The 18,689-nt window shown below is 39.5% G+C and overlaps 2 protein-coding genes and 1 pseudogene across 2 annotated transcripts; 1 reads left to right on the top strand and 2 right to left on the bottom strand.

Annotated features, from left to right (window-relative positions):
* The first annotated feature begins 81 nt into the window (after positions 1 to 81).
* On the top strand, positions 82 to 7,416 carry LOC131774227 (tetratricopeptide repeat protein 41). The gene is made up of 7 exons (XM_059090236.2): positions 82 to 644; positions 1,075 to 1,289; positions 2,083 to 2,442; positions 3,215 to 4,962; positions 5,460 to 5,700; positions 5,861 to 6,151; positions 6,697 to 7,416. The coding sequence occupies exons 1-7, from the start codon at positions 220 to 222 to the stop codon at positions 6,984 to 6,986; spliced, it is 3,570 nt and encodes a 1,189-aa protein (XP_058946219.2). The 5' UTR covers positions 82 to 219; the 3' UTR covers positions 6,987 to 7,416.
* LOC131774228 (endoplasmin-like) lies at positions 7,413 to 18,324 on the bottom strand. Its single transcript, XM_059090237.2, is given in 14 exon segments — positions 7,413 to 7,865; positions 8,130 to 8,375; positions 8,855 to 9,017; positions 9,731 to 10,116; positions 10,677 to 10,848; positions 11,018 to 11,094; positions 11,096 to 11,282; positions 11,284 to 11,393; positions 11,843 to 11,959; positions 12,419 to 12,725; positions 13,196 to 13,398; positions 13,786 to 14,028; positions 16,182 to 16,444; positions 18,165 to 18,324. Coding segments are annotated over 14 exon segments (2,571 nt in total). The 5' UTR covers positions 18,217 to 18,324; the 3' UTR covers positions 7,413 to 7,820.
* On the bottom strand, positions 14,683 to 15,938 carry LOC136284439 (piggyBac transposable element-derived protein 5-like; annotated as a pseudogene).
* Positions 18,325 to 18,689: the final 365 nt, after the last annotated feature.

Here is an 18,689-nt window from a genome sequence, read left to right as displayed (position 1 = left end):
GGTCTTATTTGCTGAACGTTGCCTAGTATCCAGTGGGTACTCGGTAATATTCTCGTTGCTCTTGGAGTTTGTTGTGTTTCTTCGAACAAAGACCGACTGTTGAGGGGACAGTAATTGTCTCTTGATAAAGTCATTTTGTGAACGTCTTGTCAATAATTCTCATTTAGAGAAAAGGAAACGGTGAGATTCTTTTGATTAGCTCTTATTTTTTCGTGATCGATGCCAAAACTACGCGACGGCTCTAGTTTGTGTACGGCGAGAAGTGAAACCGCTCGACGTCAAGTCATTCGACCCTTCGTGTGCTCAACTTTTAAGGATTTTCATGCGGAACGTGACTTCTTGCAAGAGAAAATATTCCCTCAGCTAAACAAGATATGTAACGAGCGTGGTACGTCGTTTATTCCCGTTGATTTGCGCTGGAATAAGAGCCAATCTCAGCAAAATAGTGAACATGTTCTCCGCTTATGTTTGGACAGTATCGGACGATGTGCTCCGTTTTTCATTTGCTTGTTGGGAGATAGGTACGGTGTTCATAGAGCTGCGGAGTCTGAAGTGAAGGATCCTGCTACAGAAGAATGGCTGGACAAGAACTTTGAGACAGCTGCTGCTTGTGGATACGAATGGTTACTTGAAGAAGACAACAGGTACAGATCTGATGAGTTATTCTCCCATAGAGTCTCCATACATTTCATTGTAAACCAGTTTAGAGAATTCAGCTTGTAAGTTTGTCAATTCTCCTTACTTTATTGCTGGATGATCTGCTCTGAAGGAGAGTCTGAATATTTATCATTTAAAATACTGTTTCTCTCCATTCGGTTTTAAAAGTAAGAGTGTTAGTAGGGAGATAAAACTGTTCAGCACTTTTATGTCTAAGCCCTCCTACTATGAGAACATGAGATTTAAACCTTGTCTGCGGCAAAAATACTTAATGGACACTTCTCTATCTGTACTCTTCGCAAAAAATAGATTTTATTCTGTATTGTAATAAAAGAATTATGAGAGATCATGCAACATACACTTTGTAGTATTCAACTTTGTAGCCAGATAGCTGAAGTCAGATCTCTTTACTTTTAGATATAACAGCATCACTGAGTTGGAAATTGTACAAGCATCCTTCCGTAAGAAATATGATTATGGTTACTTCTATTTCCGCAACCCCACCCATTTGGAGGAAAAGCTTCAGGACATTGATCCCAGCCAGAAAGAAAGTGTTTCAACAGTTTACAAGCCAGAGAGTGAATATGCTGCAAGGAAACTGAGGGAACTGAAACAACAGACCATTGACACAGGTTTGTGATGTCAGTATTTTACTATTGTTGTTAACTGACACAGCTAAATACCAACTCTTACTTCTTTTCCTCCTCTGTGACTGGTTAGGATTGGTTCATTTTATCAAAAAAATGGTAATAACAGGGTGATATAGGGAAGGGGTAGGGGTGTGCGTCCTCCTCCTCCATTGTTCTCTCAGTCCCATCATGCTATGGAAACCGAGGTTTATCTCTGGCTGGATCAGTGTCACCCACCTACCAACCAGTACCAGTCTTCATCAAAATCAAAAGTGTGGAGGGTAGATTTGGGGGAAGGGAGGGCTTTGTAGCTCCAATTTTTTATAGAATTACCAAAACCATGATCAAAATGAACCTTTTTAATTAACTACAGTACACATACATATCATAGTTATGTGAAAATTATCAAGGAATTCTTGTGAGTCTTTGATTATTCTTATGCCTTTGTTCCTTTCTGTGAAATGTCACTGTGCAAGTTTTACAAACTTCATGAGCAGCTTGCAAGCCTCTGGGAAGGGTGTTGACCAAGACCCCTTGTAGCTCTCTTTACTCGTCAGCTTGAGTCACATAGGCTTCTCCACTACTCCGCTTATTAGGCTCTGCTTGAGCCTGCTTACAGGCCTCAAATTAAATGTCTTGAACAAGCTTTTTGTATTTTTAACGATTAGGTAGCTATTACAGTTACTGTGGCAGAAATTTCTCCCAGTCAATGTATGCTACAGAGATGGAATAAGCCTGTCATTACTCAAATCAGTCTCATATAATACTAATATTAATATTATTTTTTATCCATCAGAGTTGCCTGTACGCCACTATACAACTCTAGAGGAGCTAGGTGATCTGCTGATCAAAGATTGGATGGCAATCATTGACTTGTTGTACCCTCCAATCGATCCACATGTGTTCAGGAGCACAGAATCAGAAGTCTTCCGTGAGTGGTCTGCTCACGAGGCCTTTGCTGAGGCCCGACGACAGGTATTTGTGAGGACACCAAGGATCAGAGAGATGGTAGAGGTGCTTAGCCTCCATGCGGAGGTTGAACAGGGAATTAAAAGAAGAAGCAGTATGATGGTACCTTCTGCAGTACTGGGGACTTTCATGACTAGTCTTCCTGGCAGTGAGAAGGAAACCCTTCCACCTGTGTTGGTGCTTGCAGGTATATAAAAAGACTTGTTCTATTCAAGTGTAGATCAGACAAGTGGATGCAAAACAGACAATATTTCAATTAACAAAGTCAAGAAATTTGATTTTTTTTTTGTGGTATAAAACTACCATTAGACTGAGATACTGATTAAGATAACTGGTCACAAAAGAGGCTCTTACAAACCAAGATGTTACAAAAGTGGAAAAGGTTGAGATGGTCACATAATTAACCAAATTGAGGCCAAAATTTTCAAGATACACATTCTGTTACTTTTTGCTCTTTTAACCTTTTAACCTTTAAGAGTGACCAGCATTTAGTTTCCCCTCACAATATCACCCTGAATCAAACATGAATGTCATGAGAACAAAGGAAATAACCATCAACTCAAAGCTCCAATACATTTATTGAAATGCTTTTTATCAGCTCGTTGGGAAATTTATAGAGAACAGTATGGAGAATATGCATACTGACTTTAGAGTGTAAGCTTAGGGTTTAGAGGAAAGGCTGATCACCAACTACAGAAGTTTTTGATTGTTAAAGAAAAACTCATTGTCAGAACTATAGGAAATTTTTAGAGAACATTGTGGAGAATATGAATACTGATATTAGGATTTAGAGGGCTTAGTCAGCACTTTTGGCACGTTTTCTAATCCTCTGAATCTGACTGAATGTATAGTTACATGTCTCTTTTTTGTTGTTGTTTTGTTTTCATCACTTTTTGTAATATTGCAATTAATACTGCTGGTAAAAAAGTCTTTCTAAACAAAATCTTTGCTGTTTTTAGGTGAGAGTGGCTGCGGTAAATCTACCCTCGTTTCCCATTGGCTCAAACTGATCACTGCTAGTCATCCCCAACTCGTCACCATTCCTCACTTTGTCGGCTGTGATTCCGGTAGTACTGACGTCACCAACTTCATGCGCCGCTGCACAAGTGAACTGCGGCTTCATTATCTTGATTCCGACCTCGATGACTCCAACGACATTAAAGATCTCAGCGACTTCACGCGTGTCACTGAGGCGTTTAGGGCGGCTTTAACTCTTGGGCCGTCTGTCATTGTTTTAGACGGAGGAGACCACTTGGGGCATGCTTTGGACGTCCCCGCATTTACAGTAAAAGAGATGCAATGGCTTCCATCCTGCGTTCCAGTCTCCTGCAGAGTCATTATTACTACGACCAAATCTGATATGACCTATCGTGCTCTCTCACAGCGTAAAGATGTCAACTGCATCGACGTGCCTCATTTGTTTGATGTTAGAGGAAAGACTGACCTGATAAGGGAGTATGTAGGGTCAAACTACAATTTTTTAGACTCATCCCGGATTTCCAAGATTACTTCCTCTAGCCTGGCGCATCTTCCGTTATATTACGTTGCGCTGGCTTGTGAATTGCGTGTTTTTGGTGCGCACAAGAACGCCGAGAAGTTATTGGAGTCATATGTACACGCGTCAACCCTATTTGATTTGTGGAGTTTGATATTTCGTCGTTGGACCCACGAGTACGGTTGGTTGCGTCCAGCGGTTTCCAGAGGCCCTGTTCCCGCCATAAAGGCGCAGGTGTCGCGTGATCGTATGAATAGTGGCTGGGTGGCTGACGTGCTAAGGCTCTTTGTCCTATCACGTGAGGGTTTATCTGAACACGAGGCTTTAAGCGCCTTAATGATCATGGGATACGTGAGGAACTATGAAGTAACTATGGCTCATTGGGAAATGCTCCGTTTGATTGCAGAACACGTGCTAATTGAAATGCCGTCTGGGTTGTTGACTTTCCCTCACCAGTCCGCTCGCGGTGCCATAGAAATTGCCTTGCTGGGTAATCTGACCTCCCCATCCCAGGAGCGCCCGGTCTCACCCCTATTTAAAGGGAGCTGGGAGCGACAGAAACAGCAGGGTCACACAGTTCTCACGAGTCTCTTTTCCACACAGCCTTCATCCGGGCGCACGATGGACGAATTACCATGGCAACTCAACATGGGTGGAAACATGGAGGCATTGTGTAAAACGATTTGTGAGCCGAGGGTATTCGTGAGGCTCCTAAACTCATCAAGTGAAAAACGAAGAAAAATCGATCTTCATTCATACTGGAGAGTTTTAAAAAAGGCGAATCGGAAGCCTGAAGAGGTTCTCTATCAAATGGCAATTCAATCGTCAGAGAGACTGCAAGATGAATCCAAGGAAGTTACTACTCGAGAAGTCGGATCTGCCTCCTCTAAAACGAACGATTCTTCGGCCATTGATAAGTTATGCCGAAAGGCGAACGATGATGCCTTGTCTCAACTCGAAATAGCGCTCGTGCACTATTTCGCAGGGAAATTTCTGGGGGAAAACGGTCACGATCAGATGGCACACACCTTTCTTTTGAACGCCTACAAGATGGCTTATCCCGTGATCTCAGTAAAGGACATTTACTTGATGTGCGATATACAGGAGTCATTGGGGAATTTTTATCTTAAACTGTCTGAGCCGAGCAAGGCGGCGTTTTGGTTTAACGGTGCATTTAAGTCTGCAGGGGAAATGGCTCGTACTTCCGATTTGGTGAGACGCTTTTTCTATCTTCAATACTCTAATTTTTGAAACAACATTTGAAAGTGAAAGTTAGTTCTACCTTGTACAGCACATTAAACAGTACCACATGGTAGTACTGCAACTAAAGTTATATTTCACCACGAACTTATCTAGGAACCCAAGAGACTTATCGAAGAGAAAGCTTATTTAAGTAAGGGTTCCCTATTGATTTACTCTTCTGTTTTGAGCTCTACCAAGAAAGTTATACGCTTTTAGAACATCGTGGCTTACTGGCTTGAGCGTTTGTTTGTTACTCGTGAAACACCTTGATTCTAAGAGCTTGAAAGCATACTAATCAACGTTTTCGCATGCGCAGACGTTTAACAGCTGTATTATATGCGCTAGCTTTCAACTATGGCTTAGGGTTTTACCGAAATATCAATGCCAGGTGAAATGCCTCACTTTCTTAGGAATCACCTCCTGTTAGTTAGTTTGATTCGTTTATGGTTGCATTTATTGGCTTCCAGGTTGAACACGAAGCTCTGATTGGTCGTCTTCTGAATTATAACGCACTCTGCCAGTTACCAAGTCACGTGCCTCTCCCACCGGAAGTCCACAGCCGATCACGAGCACCTACTCGTAGTGGAAGAGTGAAGACACCGAATTCCGGAAGAGAACGAGAAAAGGCAGAGGAGCTGGGATCAGGGAACATTGGCACCATCTTGGATGAAGCATTGAGGCATATGAAAATTGCTCAAATGTTTCCTGGTATGTCCTTAACAGGGAATTAATTGGTATTTACTTAGTCTCCATGCAGAACTGTTTCGACGTTGCCTTGTACTTTTACACTGATTGACAGCCCTGATCCTTCTTTTATACGACAGTAAAGCTCAAATTTACCACTTTTATCTTTTTTAAACTGTCTTAGGCCAAAGCAGCGTTTATTCTCATATGGGATTGTTAGCTGCAAGGCAGAGGCGAAGGGAAGACGCAGAGTCCTTATTCCGCAAATCACTCAGTATGCGCGAACAGTGGTACGGCTCGTGTCATCCACTGGTTGCTGAGATTTATGATGCATTGGCCTCGCTTTCATGTTCAGACGCAGCAGAATCCCCGGATGTCGCTACAGCGGAGGAAATGTTTCGCCGAGCTTTGCACATGCGTGAAGATTTCTTGGGACAATCACATTTACTGGTCGCGAATACATTATTCAAGTTAGGTAAGTGCGAAGTTATTAATGGGTTCGATATATGGACTTCAAAGCTTCTACCATGAAAGTTTTATGGCCACCACCTCTCAGCTTTTCGCCTCCCGGATGGGAGGCCAATCCACATCTTGTAGAAGTTTCAAAGCTGACGTTTCTAGCGCTAGCACTTCGCTGGCCAATTTGTTATCAACTCAGTTGATAATACCAAATTTTCCTTGTTACGCTCTCCCACCGACGCAGCACCACAGTTTCTTAAGAAACTCATCCCCTTTACTCACCTCTTGTGAGGTTTCTTAACAATTTATCGGAACCCCTTCCCCCTCCTGGGTGTGTCTCGTCCACCTACTCAAATCAATGACCTCACATAGGACTGGAGCCAAGAGCTTTCAATACGTGGTCCACTTTGTGGACTTCAACGTAACTTGGATTTATAAATGAATCCTGTTTAGCTTTGGCTGACTGAGTCAGTTTTACTTGTATTTTTATTGTTTTTGTTTTCCGACGCAGTTTAACTACACCAGCCGAAATTTTATAGGCTCTTCTTTCTCAATTTCCAGGGAAGCTTCTTCAAGCTAAAGGCACGAAAGATGCTATAAGAGAAGCAAAGTTACTTTTCCAGCGGGCATTGGACATACGCACGTCAAAACAAGGCGTTTATCACGCAGAGACCAAGACAATCAGACGCGCACTCATGTCCCTGGAAACTGTTGATGTAGGCGCCAAGTTTAGTGGAAAAGGAAGCGGGAAAGAGAAAGAGCTGCTTGCTTTAGAAGGCGTCAGAAGTCGACCGTTAACTAAGGCGTCTTCGAGAGTTGATTTCCGCCAGGCCAGTGCGTCTCAATATTGATTCTGAGTTCTTGCTATCGTCAAGGTTTGGTTTCCGGAAGGAAACTGCTCAGCAGCTGCTACGTACATCCCATTGTCACTGACTAAGGATTGTCATGAGGGAACAAACTTACGTAACCTTCACAACAACCTGACCCTCTTTAAAATGTGAAAATTCAAGCTCGAGTTCAATTTTTCTACATGTACGAATCAGCCAACAAAACAGTAGTAATAATTTTGCCTCAGCGAAAATTTAACCAGGAAACCCCAACTAACAACGTTTCCAGGATCTCTCGTCTTCCCCATAGAGCGAGACCCTGGGTGCGAAGTAGAACTGGCTGGAATTGTTACCATCCCTCCCCCCCGTAATATTACTTGTATGTCTTGTTCAAATCTTTCACAAGTCAAGGAAATTGAATGTAATTCAAGATGTACATACTCAAGACAGTTTCATATAAATGAATTTTTATTAACCTTGTCTAAAACTATTCTTTTCAAGAATGCAATTCACAGCACAAGAAATTTAACCAATAAGGTGGCACGCACAGACAAGGGAATCAACTTCAGTAGAGGTTCAGGGAAAAGATCTATCTTTTGTAACGCCGATTTTATTGTTTTTGTATACGAAATTACAAGATTCTAAGTGACTTGGTGAAACAAAAACATGAAGCAGCTTACAAAAAAAGCATCTCCAATATATTTTTCCCGAAAATCTGACATCTTTCTTATAAATATACTCATTCCGAAGAGGCTTAGGCCGCCATATTTTTGTACAACCGCGACAAACAGCACCATCTCTCGAACGCATCCAAACTGTAATAAAGTCTAACAAAGTTTTTAAGTATTCTTTGAGTGGTTAAAGTTCATCCTTTGCTTCAGCCGGGGCTTCTTTTGATTCTCCCTAGAAGGGAAAAAAATGTGGTGTTATTTCATTGTGGACCATTCTTCTTCAACGTTCGGCATGACAACTCAACTGATACACATTTTAACTTGGGCGTTTAATACTTTGGGGCAATTTTGGTTTTCTTTTGACCTGTTACATGTAAGTGTCACAACTTGGAAAGTAATACGTCGCTAAGCTTCCTTCTCAACCTCCCTACCCCCCTCCCTCCTCCTCCCTGAAATGATAGAACATCTATGGACAGACTAACTATTTGTAGTTTACCTCCACTTCATCTTCTTTCTCCTCTGTCTTTGTCTCTCCTTCTGATGGTGTCTCTTCGCTGGCTGCTGATTCCTCCTTTGTCTTCTCCTCATCTTTGTCTCCCTCTGCATCAACCTCCTCTGTATCCTTGTCTTCTTCCTCCTTCTCCTCGGCCTCTTCCTCCTCGGGTTCCACCATGGCTTCCAGGTCTACTCCCATGCTAAGACGAAGCATGCGTTCGATACGTCCAGCGAAGTCCTGGGAGTCCTGAACAAAGATTCACAATGTAAATAAATATGTACCACAGCAGAATTAATTTCCTCAGTACAAGCTCTTCTTTCAATTCTAATACATCAAGTAAATAATTGACAGGAATTAAGCAAATTATCAACCGTGGATACTGAGATGCCGCACAAGAGGCCATTTTGCTGATGATGAAGAGGAGTTTCGTACTGAAAGAGCAGCTAGTCTGAATCAAATGTCTCATTTCTACCCACAAGCAGGAGTTTCTTCTAGGCTAACAACCCTTTGAACCCTTAGAGTGACCCGCATCTAATTTCTCCTAACATTAATAATGCCGAGTCATTTGTTAATACAATGAGAATTGCAGGAATGATCACCAAGCTAGGAAGCTTTCATTGTTACACAAATTCTCATTGCTGGTACTGAAGAAATCTATAGAGAACAGCAAGGAGAATATGGATAATGATGTTAGGCTGTCAAGGGTTAAAGCTAATTACACCAACCTTGACCATGTATCCAGATCTCAAAGTAGCAGTTTCAAAGAGCACACGGGCAAGATCTTTAGCAGTTTTATCCTCTTTGTCAGTTTCCACTCTTTTCAGAAGCTCCTTGACCAATGGATGTCTTGGGTTAACCTCCAATGTTCTCTTTTGGTTGGCATAATATCTGAAAGAAATTTTGTACAAAATCAATCAACCCCTTGTTTCCTGAGAGCAATCAGTTTATGGGCAACAAAAACAACATCTCTGGTTCAGGGAGGTGGTCAAATGCAGAAACGTGAACAACAGAGTATAATAAGGTCTTGATTTTGAAACAAGTTTGCAATGAGTGAAATGATGGCAGTAACAGTAACACCAGCTTCATTAACATAACAGTTGGTCTTAACTATCATGCCAGATCACTGTAGCTACTTTTTACTAACATATGCCAGGTGGAATGCATGGCAAATGGGAAAGGGAAGTAGCAAGAAAATCCATGCCATTTTAAAATGAAAAGGTTGTTGGCACAAATGTGCATGTCCATCAAACACTCAGATACTTTGGCAACATAAACCAGGTTGTCAAAAAGATTTTGAGTAACCAGCTATGATACAAAGTACATGTAGGCAGCACATTTTCATGCCCCCATACTGAAAACTGAGCCACAAGCATTTGAAATAACTGACAGGTTTTTCAGAGTAGACAGGGAAATGCACCAGTTGCCATCTTCTTTTGACAACCTTGCCTAATGGTTGCAGCAAAGAAAACCAACTTGACTTCAGAAGTTAAAGAATACAACTACATGAACTATGCATGTGCACCACAAAAATGGACTGGATAAAGTAATCTGCAGCCTATCAACTTTGAATATAATGGTTTCTACAGTTCCTTCCCACTTACTCATTACTTGGGTCTTCTCTCTTGGCATAAGCCTGCGACCTCATAATTCGTTCCATGTTTCCAGACCAACCATAAGAGCTGGCAACAAGAGCACAGGGTGACTCATCCAATCGCTGTGAGATGGCAGCCTTCTCAATCAGATCTTTCAGAGCGTCCTCCTTCAGCCATTTTAGCAGAGGCTCGTATGTGCTCTCCAAGGCTTCTAGCTTCTTCTTCTGTTTCTCTGATTCTTCTCCGATCTTCAAACCTTCCTTGGCTACATTTTGGAATTTCTTGCCTTCAAACTCGGGCAGACTCTGGATGCAGTATTCATCAACTGGCTCAATTAAGTAGAGCACTTCATAACCCTTCTTGAGCAGACGTTCCACAAATGGAGAGCTTTCAACCTTTCAATAAACATGACAACAGTGCATCAATATATATGTAGAATTATATATATATATATATATATATATATATATATATATATATATATATATATATATGTGTGTAGGTACAACAAAACCTGTACATGTGAAGGTATGCAAGCACATTAAAGTTACTACCAACAAATTAGGTTGCCTCCTAGAAAAATTTTCATACGCACACTACTTTGAAAGAGACCATGGAAAAATATATATCACTGTAAAGCTTAAAAATTATAAAATATTCAAAATTTTGAAACTTTTGAGCAGAATTTTTTGAAGTAACCTTAGTGCATCATCTTTAACCAACTAACAACTCAAGCAAAGTGGGAAAAGCTCTTCTGATACAACCTTTCCATTCATAAGATAACTAACCTAATCATGCAATCAGCTCTGGTATGAGAGTATTTAACAGCTGGCCCTGGTGGTGTGGATAACCCTATCCACTGGATAAATCTAGATGGTTAGTGATTTATCCACTGAAGAGCACTGTCATCCCCTTAACAACTGGGCCTGATTTCTATTATTGTGCAGGATCTCACCTCCTTTCGGCTGGTTCCTGCCATGAAATAGATTGCGTCTTGTTTTTCCTTCATCCTCTCAAGATAATCAGCCAGGCTTGTCATGTCCTTCTCAGAATTAGAAGAAAAGAATCGGAGCAATTTGGCCAATCTGGTCCTGTTGGAGTGGTCCTCCATCACACCTAACTTGATGCTACAATGAAAACAAAAATTTCAGTTTATTTCAAGGAGATTCAATCCAAGGAAACTATTGAAACTAATAAAAATCAAGGATGAGATCAATTTTAGCAGCTTTGATTTTTGGGCAAACTTGAAGAGGCTGAACAAAAAAAGAAAAAAAATAATGCAAGAAAATTATAAACCTTGTGCTGAATTCCTTCCAGAATTTATCCATGTATTCTTCCTTGGGGATCTTCTTGATCATGTCCAGAGCCTTTCGGTACAAGCTTCTTCTTGATCACCTTCAGAAGTTTGTGCTGTTGAAGATTTTCACGACTGACGTTGAGAGGCAGGTCATCAGAATCCACAACACCACGGATGAAGGAAAGATACTTGGGCATCATATCTTCAAAGTTGTCAGTGATGAAGACACGACGCACATACAGCTTGATCTGATCCATCTTCTTCATATTCAGAGAAAAGGTTGTTTGGAGCGGATTTTGGCACATAGAGGATTGAACGGAATGTGACTTCACCCTCAGCTACAAAGTGGGTCTTGGCAAGAGGCTCATCATGATCCTGATAAATAACATTCATTGTTAATATGTAATACAGTATTGGTGTCATTAAAACCATGAGATTTTGGAAAGTTAGTGCAATAGGCAGCAAATTATTTTTAAGTACATTTTTACTCAACCTATGACATACTCCATGCAACCATAAAGCGTACACCTTTACCACAAATAAAACAACTTGGAAAAATAACACAAATTGTTACGTTCCACACAAAACCTCTATAGTTACACATTTACCGACTTATTGACTCACAGATTTTTTATCTTCATCTTTCTTATTAATATAAAATGATTTTTCATGGCATGGGAAAGAAACAATCCAAGAAAAAAGTCAAAAAGTGAAAAGAAACTTTAGATCACAGAATTCCAAGTTACACACTGGTTTGTTACTCAATAACAACTGTACAAGTTAAATCAGTCTTTCAGAACACATAGCACAGTTCCAGAAGATACCTTAGTGAACGATTTGTAAAATTCATTGTATTCTTCATCTTTGACATCTTTGGGTTTTCGGCTCCAGATGGGTTTGTTTGTGTTAATAAGTTCCCAGTCCCAGGTGGTCTTTTCCACCTAAAAAACAACAACATAAAAAAATAAACAAAAGTAACAAAAAGGTGACTTCATTAATTTCCATCCAATTGTAACTTTGTAACTTCCATATCAATTGCAGTCTGCAGACTCCAAACTTTAAGTTTAAATTTGCAAAACACTTGTCAGTAAAACTTCCTTCTAAAGATAATTTGTTTGCCACAAGTACAGTTCCTATGAGGGCTAATCCTCCTACTCTCTTAGAGAGAAAAGTTCCTTCACACTTCAAACCCTGACAGTGATAGGCATCTTATTTCTCCCAACAGTATCATTCGTGAATTAAACATAAACGCAATGAGAATAAAAGAAATGATGGCTAGGTCAAAAGGCTCTTGATCATTGTGTAAATTCTTCATGGAAGTGACAAAGAAAACATTTAAAGAACAGTGTGGAGAATTTGCAAACTGGTGCTAAGGGTTACTTAACCTGCAGCAGACAAACCTTTTTAGTCTTTGGTTTCTTCTCCTTTTCCTCTGATTCCTCCTCCACCTCTGCATCATCATCTTTGTCTTCCTTTTCTTTGTCTTCATCTTTCTTCTCCTCTTCCTTCTCTTCATCTTTCTTATCTTCAGCAGCTTCATCAGCTTTCTTGTCTTCAGCAGCTTCCTCCTCAACTGGTTCCTCCACTTCCTCAGTCTTGCTGGTCCACAGGTAAATGTTGAAGTTGATGAACTGACTGTACTTCTTGACAAGGTCTTTGATGGTGTCGGGCTCAAGGAAGTCACGAGCTTCCTCTTTTAGGTGAAGGCTATGGGACAAAACACAATTTTATTCATAATCAAATAATTCAAATAATGAGGCATTATCTTGCTTCTTAAAAAAGCATTTGTCAAACTCTTTGAAAACTAGGTGGAGGATGGAAGGGGGAAGGAAAAACACGCATTTCCGCTTGAAATGCACAGATTCAAACAAATATTTTACCCAAAAAATACAACATTAGACATAATAGGAATATCTGTCCTAAAATAAAGGGTAAAAAAAAAAAAATGATTGTGAAATAGATGATCACAATGACCACCAAAATAAGGTAACAGCGCCAGAGGAAAAGAACTGGTGTCAAGAACAAGGAGAAAACAGTGAGAAGGAACCAAGCTTCACCTTTTCTTCAAAGCCAAAGGCCAAAGTGTTTGATAAATATACAATATACTGGTAAACCACCCTGCATACACTATGTTTGGACAGATTGTTTAACATACTTTGAAAAGTGGATATAATCACCTGACAGTTGTTCCCCTTTTCAGGGTGTCACCCCTAGGATCCTCTGTGATGCTGAAGGAAGCTGCATCAGACTCCCAAATGTACTGCTTGTCATCATTGTGCTTGGATGTTACAATCACACGGTCGGCAACAAGGAAAGTTGAGTAAAATCCCACACCAAACTGACCGATAAGATCACTTGCCTGATCACTAGACTGAGTATCCTGAAGATTCAATGAAGTAAAGCTTTAAGGATATGGGGACAAAAGCAAAATGACTAATGTAACACTCAGCACTGCAAAAAATGACTGTGGGAAAACATAACTGTAAGGGAGACCTTGAAAAAAGGGAGTACACAAGTGGGGTTTTGAATATTGCCCTGAACAATTAAGCTGACATAATTACCAGACACTTGCATCAAATCTACAAATGTAAGCATCCACACCATCAAAGTCCTAATTTGGTTAGCGTGTGCTGCACTCTGCATCAAAGGCCTACATTTAAGCCATGGCAGGATGATTATTACAGTTTTCCTGCTCCAAATTTCCGCTTTCTGTCAAATCTCAACAATTTTACACCAAAATTAAAAGGAAGTACAGAAAAATTCTCACCGCCATCTTCTGGAAAAACTCGCTTGTTCCTGACTTGGCAATGGTACCCAGGTTTTTGACCAGATCATCTTTTGTCATACCAATGCCAGTATCAGTAACATGAAGGATGTTGTTCTCCTTATCAGCTTTGATCTTAATTGACAGTTCCTCTGTGGCTGCAAGGGCTGACTTGTCCGTAAGTGACAAAAATCTGATCTTGTCCAATGCATCAGAAGAATTGGAAATAAGTTCTCTCAAGAAAATCTGAAAGAAAAAAAAGATAATTTCAACCTCTGATTATTACCAGGTATCTTTTTATTTTTGATCAAAAATAATGCTAAGAACAAATTGACATCATCTAATGGTGGTACCAAAATTAACCCATTGAGCCCCACACCTTAGAGCTCAGACCACCCCCTGAAATTCCAGAGAAAATGGCTGCTACAGTGAACACACAGACCACTGCCAAAATAATTTAAGATTTTAATGTCTTCATTTCACTCTACTGAAGGGAAACTGCACAAAGTTGCATATTAAATAATATACTTTCCCCCTGTCAAATTTTATTTTCAACTTGAGCATCAGGCTCTCTCAAAAAAATTCTAAAGCTAGAGAACGGATTCAACTTCATGATGTACAGTGAGTCATTAGCAAGGTTGCCTTCAGCTTTGAAAGTATTTATCAGTATGATGACTCTCTTTTGCACTCTTATTCCATCAGAATCATGTAAAAAGCTTTCCCTCAAATACAACACCAAAAGACAGATCGCAAATTTCTCCTCAACAAAAGGAATCCTAAACTTTCTAACGCGGGTCAATTTTGAATTTGCCCGCCATAGCGACATCGCGACACGTCACAAGGCGCAGCTATAAAATTACTTTTTGCGAGTCATGAGCAAGAACAAACCAATTTTTACGCCTAAATGAAAAGTTTCACTTTGAACAATGCATATATGTTCTTCGCTTTGGCAAACTTTTGCTCCAAGCAAGTTACAAGGGCGCAAACTTTGCAGAGGAGATCGTTTTGGTCTTCTACGGTCGGGTCAGCAAGATGTAAATATTTCCCCAGAGTCATGAAGCGGTGCTCTGGGATCGTTTTTTTTAAGCAATCAACTCCAACAAACTCGTCAGAATCCCATTACATTGCCAGCTGAGGAAGTTCATGGATTCCAATGAGAATGTTTAGCCCGAGATACGCTGAAATTTCCGCTTGAGTAGATGTGAACGATCGATCCCCTTTCGAACGAGCGTACGCAACGGTGTATCGGACGATTTCGTCAATGTAAGCATCGTCGATAAATACATTGAAGAAATCTTTGGCAGTTGCATTTTCTCCGAGATCTCTGGTCGGGCCACGACGAATGGAGAATTCCTCAACATTAATTTGTCGCAATTAGCTAGACCATTGAAGAGCATTTGGTCGGCTTTCTTCTGCGGCAGATTCTTCATCACTACTTTCGTCGCTTCCTTCTTCCTCCTCACTAGCGTATAGCTCAACATCGGAATCGCTTCCCCTTTCTTGAGACCGTAGGTCGAAAAAGTCTTCCATCTCGTCATCCACATTGCGAAGCAAGTTTTGTTCATGCTGTGCTTGACGAGCTTGTTGCTTTTTTCAATTTCTTCGATAATAAAACCAGCGAAGACTTCTTGCTCTTCATCGGATGAAAATTAACTTTCATCAATTCTTCCAGAAGCTATGTCTTAGACCACGACATATTTTTGAAAAATTTGTCAAAAAATCGCACGGTTAACATGGAATAGTGAGTTTGGTCTCAAACGAAAGCTTATTTTTTGCATGTCACGTTTCACTGCTTTTCAATACCCAGGGGAGTTTTGTTTCTAAGCTACAGCCAATCAAAACAAGCCATTTCTGACAGGGCGCATGAGGGCGCATTGGAATTTCAGAGGGGTTTTATTTCTGGGCGCATGAGGGCGCATCGGATGTCAATGGGTTAATGAAATAATCAAGAAGTCTACAACAAATTTTCTTGTAAAAGTGTTCAGTATAACAGTATGAATAAAGCTTGTATTTCTACCCTTCAAGATTTCGAAAAGTGCACATTTAAAGATCAAGTTGCATGTACAAGTAGGGCTTAAGACAAATTTTGAATGGTGGCCAATGAAGCTAACTGGCCAAAGAAATTTAAGCTTGTTCAGAACCCAACACTAACCCATCTCATTCATTAAATTACAGTTAAGATTTGACTGTATATTAAAGACTTTCCAAAATGTACACAATTTATCAACTTTACGCAAGGTGGAGTTTTTGGCTGTAAGTCAATATTCTGGCTAAACATCATCCATCAACCATCCACTTTTTAGAGTTCCTAGAGCCAGTAGTTTTTTTCCTCAGATCTTGCTTACGCCATAACACGTCCAAAATGGTCAACATAGAAAGTGCTGTCAAGTTTCTCCTACCTCCTTATTTCTGTACAGAGAATTGATAATCAGCTTCATCATTCGGCTAACTTCAGCTTGGAAAGTGTGTTTCTCAGCCTTCTCTCTAAGTTCCTTCATCTGGGCCACATTCAAACCATCCAGTTTGATAGCTTCCTCCTCCCTCTGGACAGCTTCGTCGTCTGTCTTAGATCCATCTCTACTTTTTCCAACATCTTCATCTACTGTGGGTGGTTCTGTCTCTGTTGGTTCTTCTGTCTTTTCTTCTTCTGCCAAGCAAAAAGCTGCAAAAAAAAGGAACAGAAAAATTAAGTCTACCATGAAAAGTCTGACAAAAATCTCATCTGATGCTACTTTAACAATTGCACATGTTCCCCAGAGCTCTGAAGACTCATGCAAATAAATTCAGTCCTACACTCTGATTTAAACTGTTGTTTTCAAGATAGCAAACCACTGTTTCAGTCAAGTACCTATCAAAATAATAATTTATCCTTCTAAATTTCATTACTCCCTTTGCACTAATGCTTCAGACACTTTCTTGCAGTGGAATTTCTGGCTTAGAATAAAGAAATGCATGTCATAATTGCGTCATTTTTTCACAATTTTTCCCCGTGAAAATAATACCCACAGCATTAGAATTATAAGCTATGCAGACAAAAATTTCAAAATCTAGCAGCAAATCAACTTGAGAGCTTTAGCACCAAGTAATTATCACATTAATTAATAGTCATGAAACAGGTATCTTTTACAAACAACATGAGAGACATTTTGTTTTATCGGTAGATAAAATAATTCCATTTTTTAATTCTCTTGCTTTTGAAACAATAAGATGCCATTAACTGAAAATGAAACATCTGGAGAAAACCTTTTTAAGTATGTAAGGTGAACAAACAAAACAACACATAAAATCCCTTAACTCAAAAACCTGCGGTAAAGAACTACATTGTTTATAACAAAGGGCTCAAGTGGACCACAATGTTATTGTTAATGAAACTTAAAATTGCACAAGAAAAAATAAAATAAAATAAGTTGAATAAAAACAAATTTCTTTCAATTTCTTTTCAAATAGTTGACAATCTCTATGAGCTACAAGTATTTGTTTATCTTCAAGATGTTGGACATATCTGGCCAATTCCTATTGGTTGATAGCAAGTATCCAATCACAGGTTGACATATCTCAAGGGCTGGATTTTTAAAAGTTTTGAGTGCTTTTTCTAACAATTAGCTAATGCAACTTCCCAAATTAGTGCTTTTGCAGACGTTTTCCACTAAAGCTGTTTCAGAAATAACTTTTTGCCACCTCTTATATCTAAATGCATGAAAGTGTACCCTAAAAATTTTCAAATAATCCACTCCAACATGATTTGAAAAAGAAGGGATTTCCCAAAACTCAAACCCTCAAAATCATCTCAGTTAGAAATCTAATAAACATTATCTAGTGACTCTAAGGAAAAATAATTCAACTATGTAATATTTCGTTGTAAATTCACTTTCTATATAAGAGTATTCATTTAAATGTAATTGAAGTCAATAAGTTATACCAGAGAAACATTGTATAATAAACAATACCATCAATGTAAGTATACAAGTCTAAATTATCCTTTGGGACCGTGTTTCGTTTCATCATATCCACAATTTCCGAGTTATATTTCCGACGGTAGACGTACATGAATCTAAATCGTTGCCAATAAGTACGTTGCTAATGGACAGTTTCCAATCGACACAAGCGAGTGGTGAAATCGAAAGGCAATCGATCGTGACTTGACAATATAAACGTATCGAATTTTGTAATTACCCACAGACCGAATACTCTGAAGCTTACTTTTAAAACAAAACGACCGAAACCTTCTCTGCAAATCTGACGTAAGACTATTTGCTTTCATGTACATTGAAACGAAATAAAATTTTTCGTAAGCATAAAAATTATTCGAGGAAACTGTGCTAACTGAAATACTTGCAAAACTCAACTTTTCCTTACGCGAAAAAAAGCAAGAGTACACTTACAAGAAATAAGAAGTAGCCCCAAGAGGCCTAGCAGGTACGATTTTCTTCCCATTCCTTGAAATCAAGATAAAACAGCTGTAAATGACAGCAGTACCGCAAAATCTGTGCTAAACTTTGAAGTGCAAGGAAGTACTATGCAGCTTTCAATCGATCCAAACCAACCAAAATTTTCCACGGCCAAAGCTCGTGTCTTGTTCTAATTGGCTAATCTTAGTCACGTGCTTAACGTGGAGCACTTTGATTGGTTTATTTTTCCATGTCATTTCATTGATTCCCATGAGTGAGCCCTCGCTTTGCGCCGAGGTTTAAAGAGTATTTGAGAGAATATACTATTAAACTTCTTAAAAAGCTACTTAGCTTTGTTCTCAAATGATCAATAGATCTACCAACTCTGAAAATTTCAGATATATTTTAATGTTTTGTCTCACCTCACGTGGAATGATTATGAATTTAGGACGCAAAAAGGTGATACAAATTATTGTACAATGGCTGATCAAAACTTTATTCTCCTATCTATTAGCGCGG

The sequence above is a fragment of the Pocillopora verrucosa genome, chromosome 11 (genome assembly GCF_036669915.1).
Source record: "Pocillopora verrucosa isolate sample1 chromosome 11, ASM3666991v2, whole genome shotgun sequence".
Taxonomy (NCBI): Eukaryota; Metazoa; Cnidaria; class Anthozoa; order Scleractinia; family Pocilloporidae; genus Pocillopora; species Pocillopora verrucosa.
Note: the sequence above shows the minus strand (reverse complement) of the source record. Positions and strands in the feature narration are given on the sequence as shown.

Bases quoted from the DNA above. Each gene is read 5' to 3' on its own strand.
- LOC131774227 (XM_059090236.2), top strand. From the start codon at position 220: ATGCCAAAACTACGCGACGGCTCTAGTTTGTGTACGGCGAGAAGTGAA. The intron at 1,290-2,082 runs GTTTGTGATGTC...TTTATCCATCAG, and splicing joins ACAACAGACCATTGACACAG to AGTTGCCTGTACGCCACTAT. The intron at 2,443-3,214 runs GTATATAAAAAG...TGCTGTTTTTAG, and splicing joins ACCTGTGTTGGTGCTTGCAG to GTGAGAGTGGCTGCGGTAAA.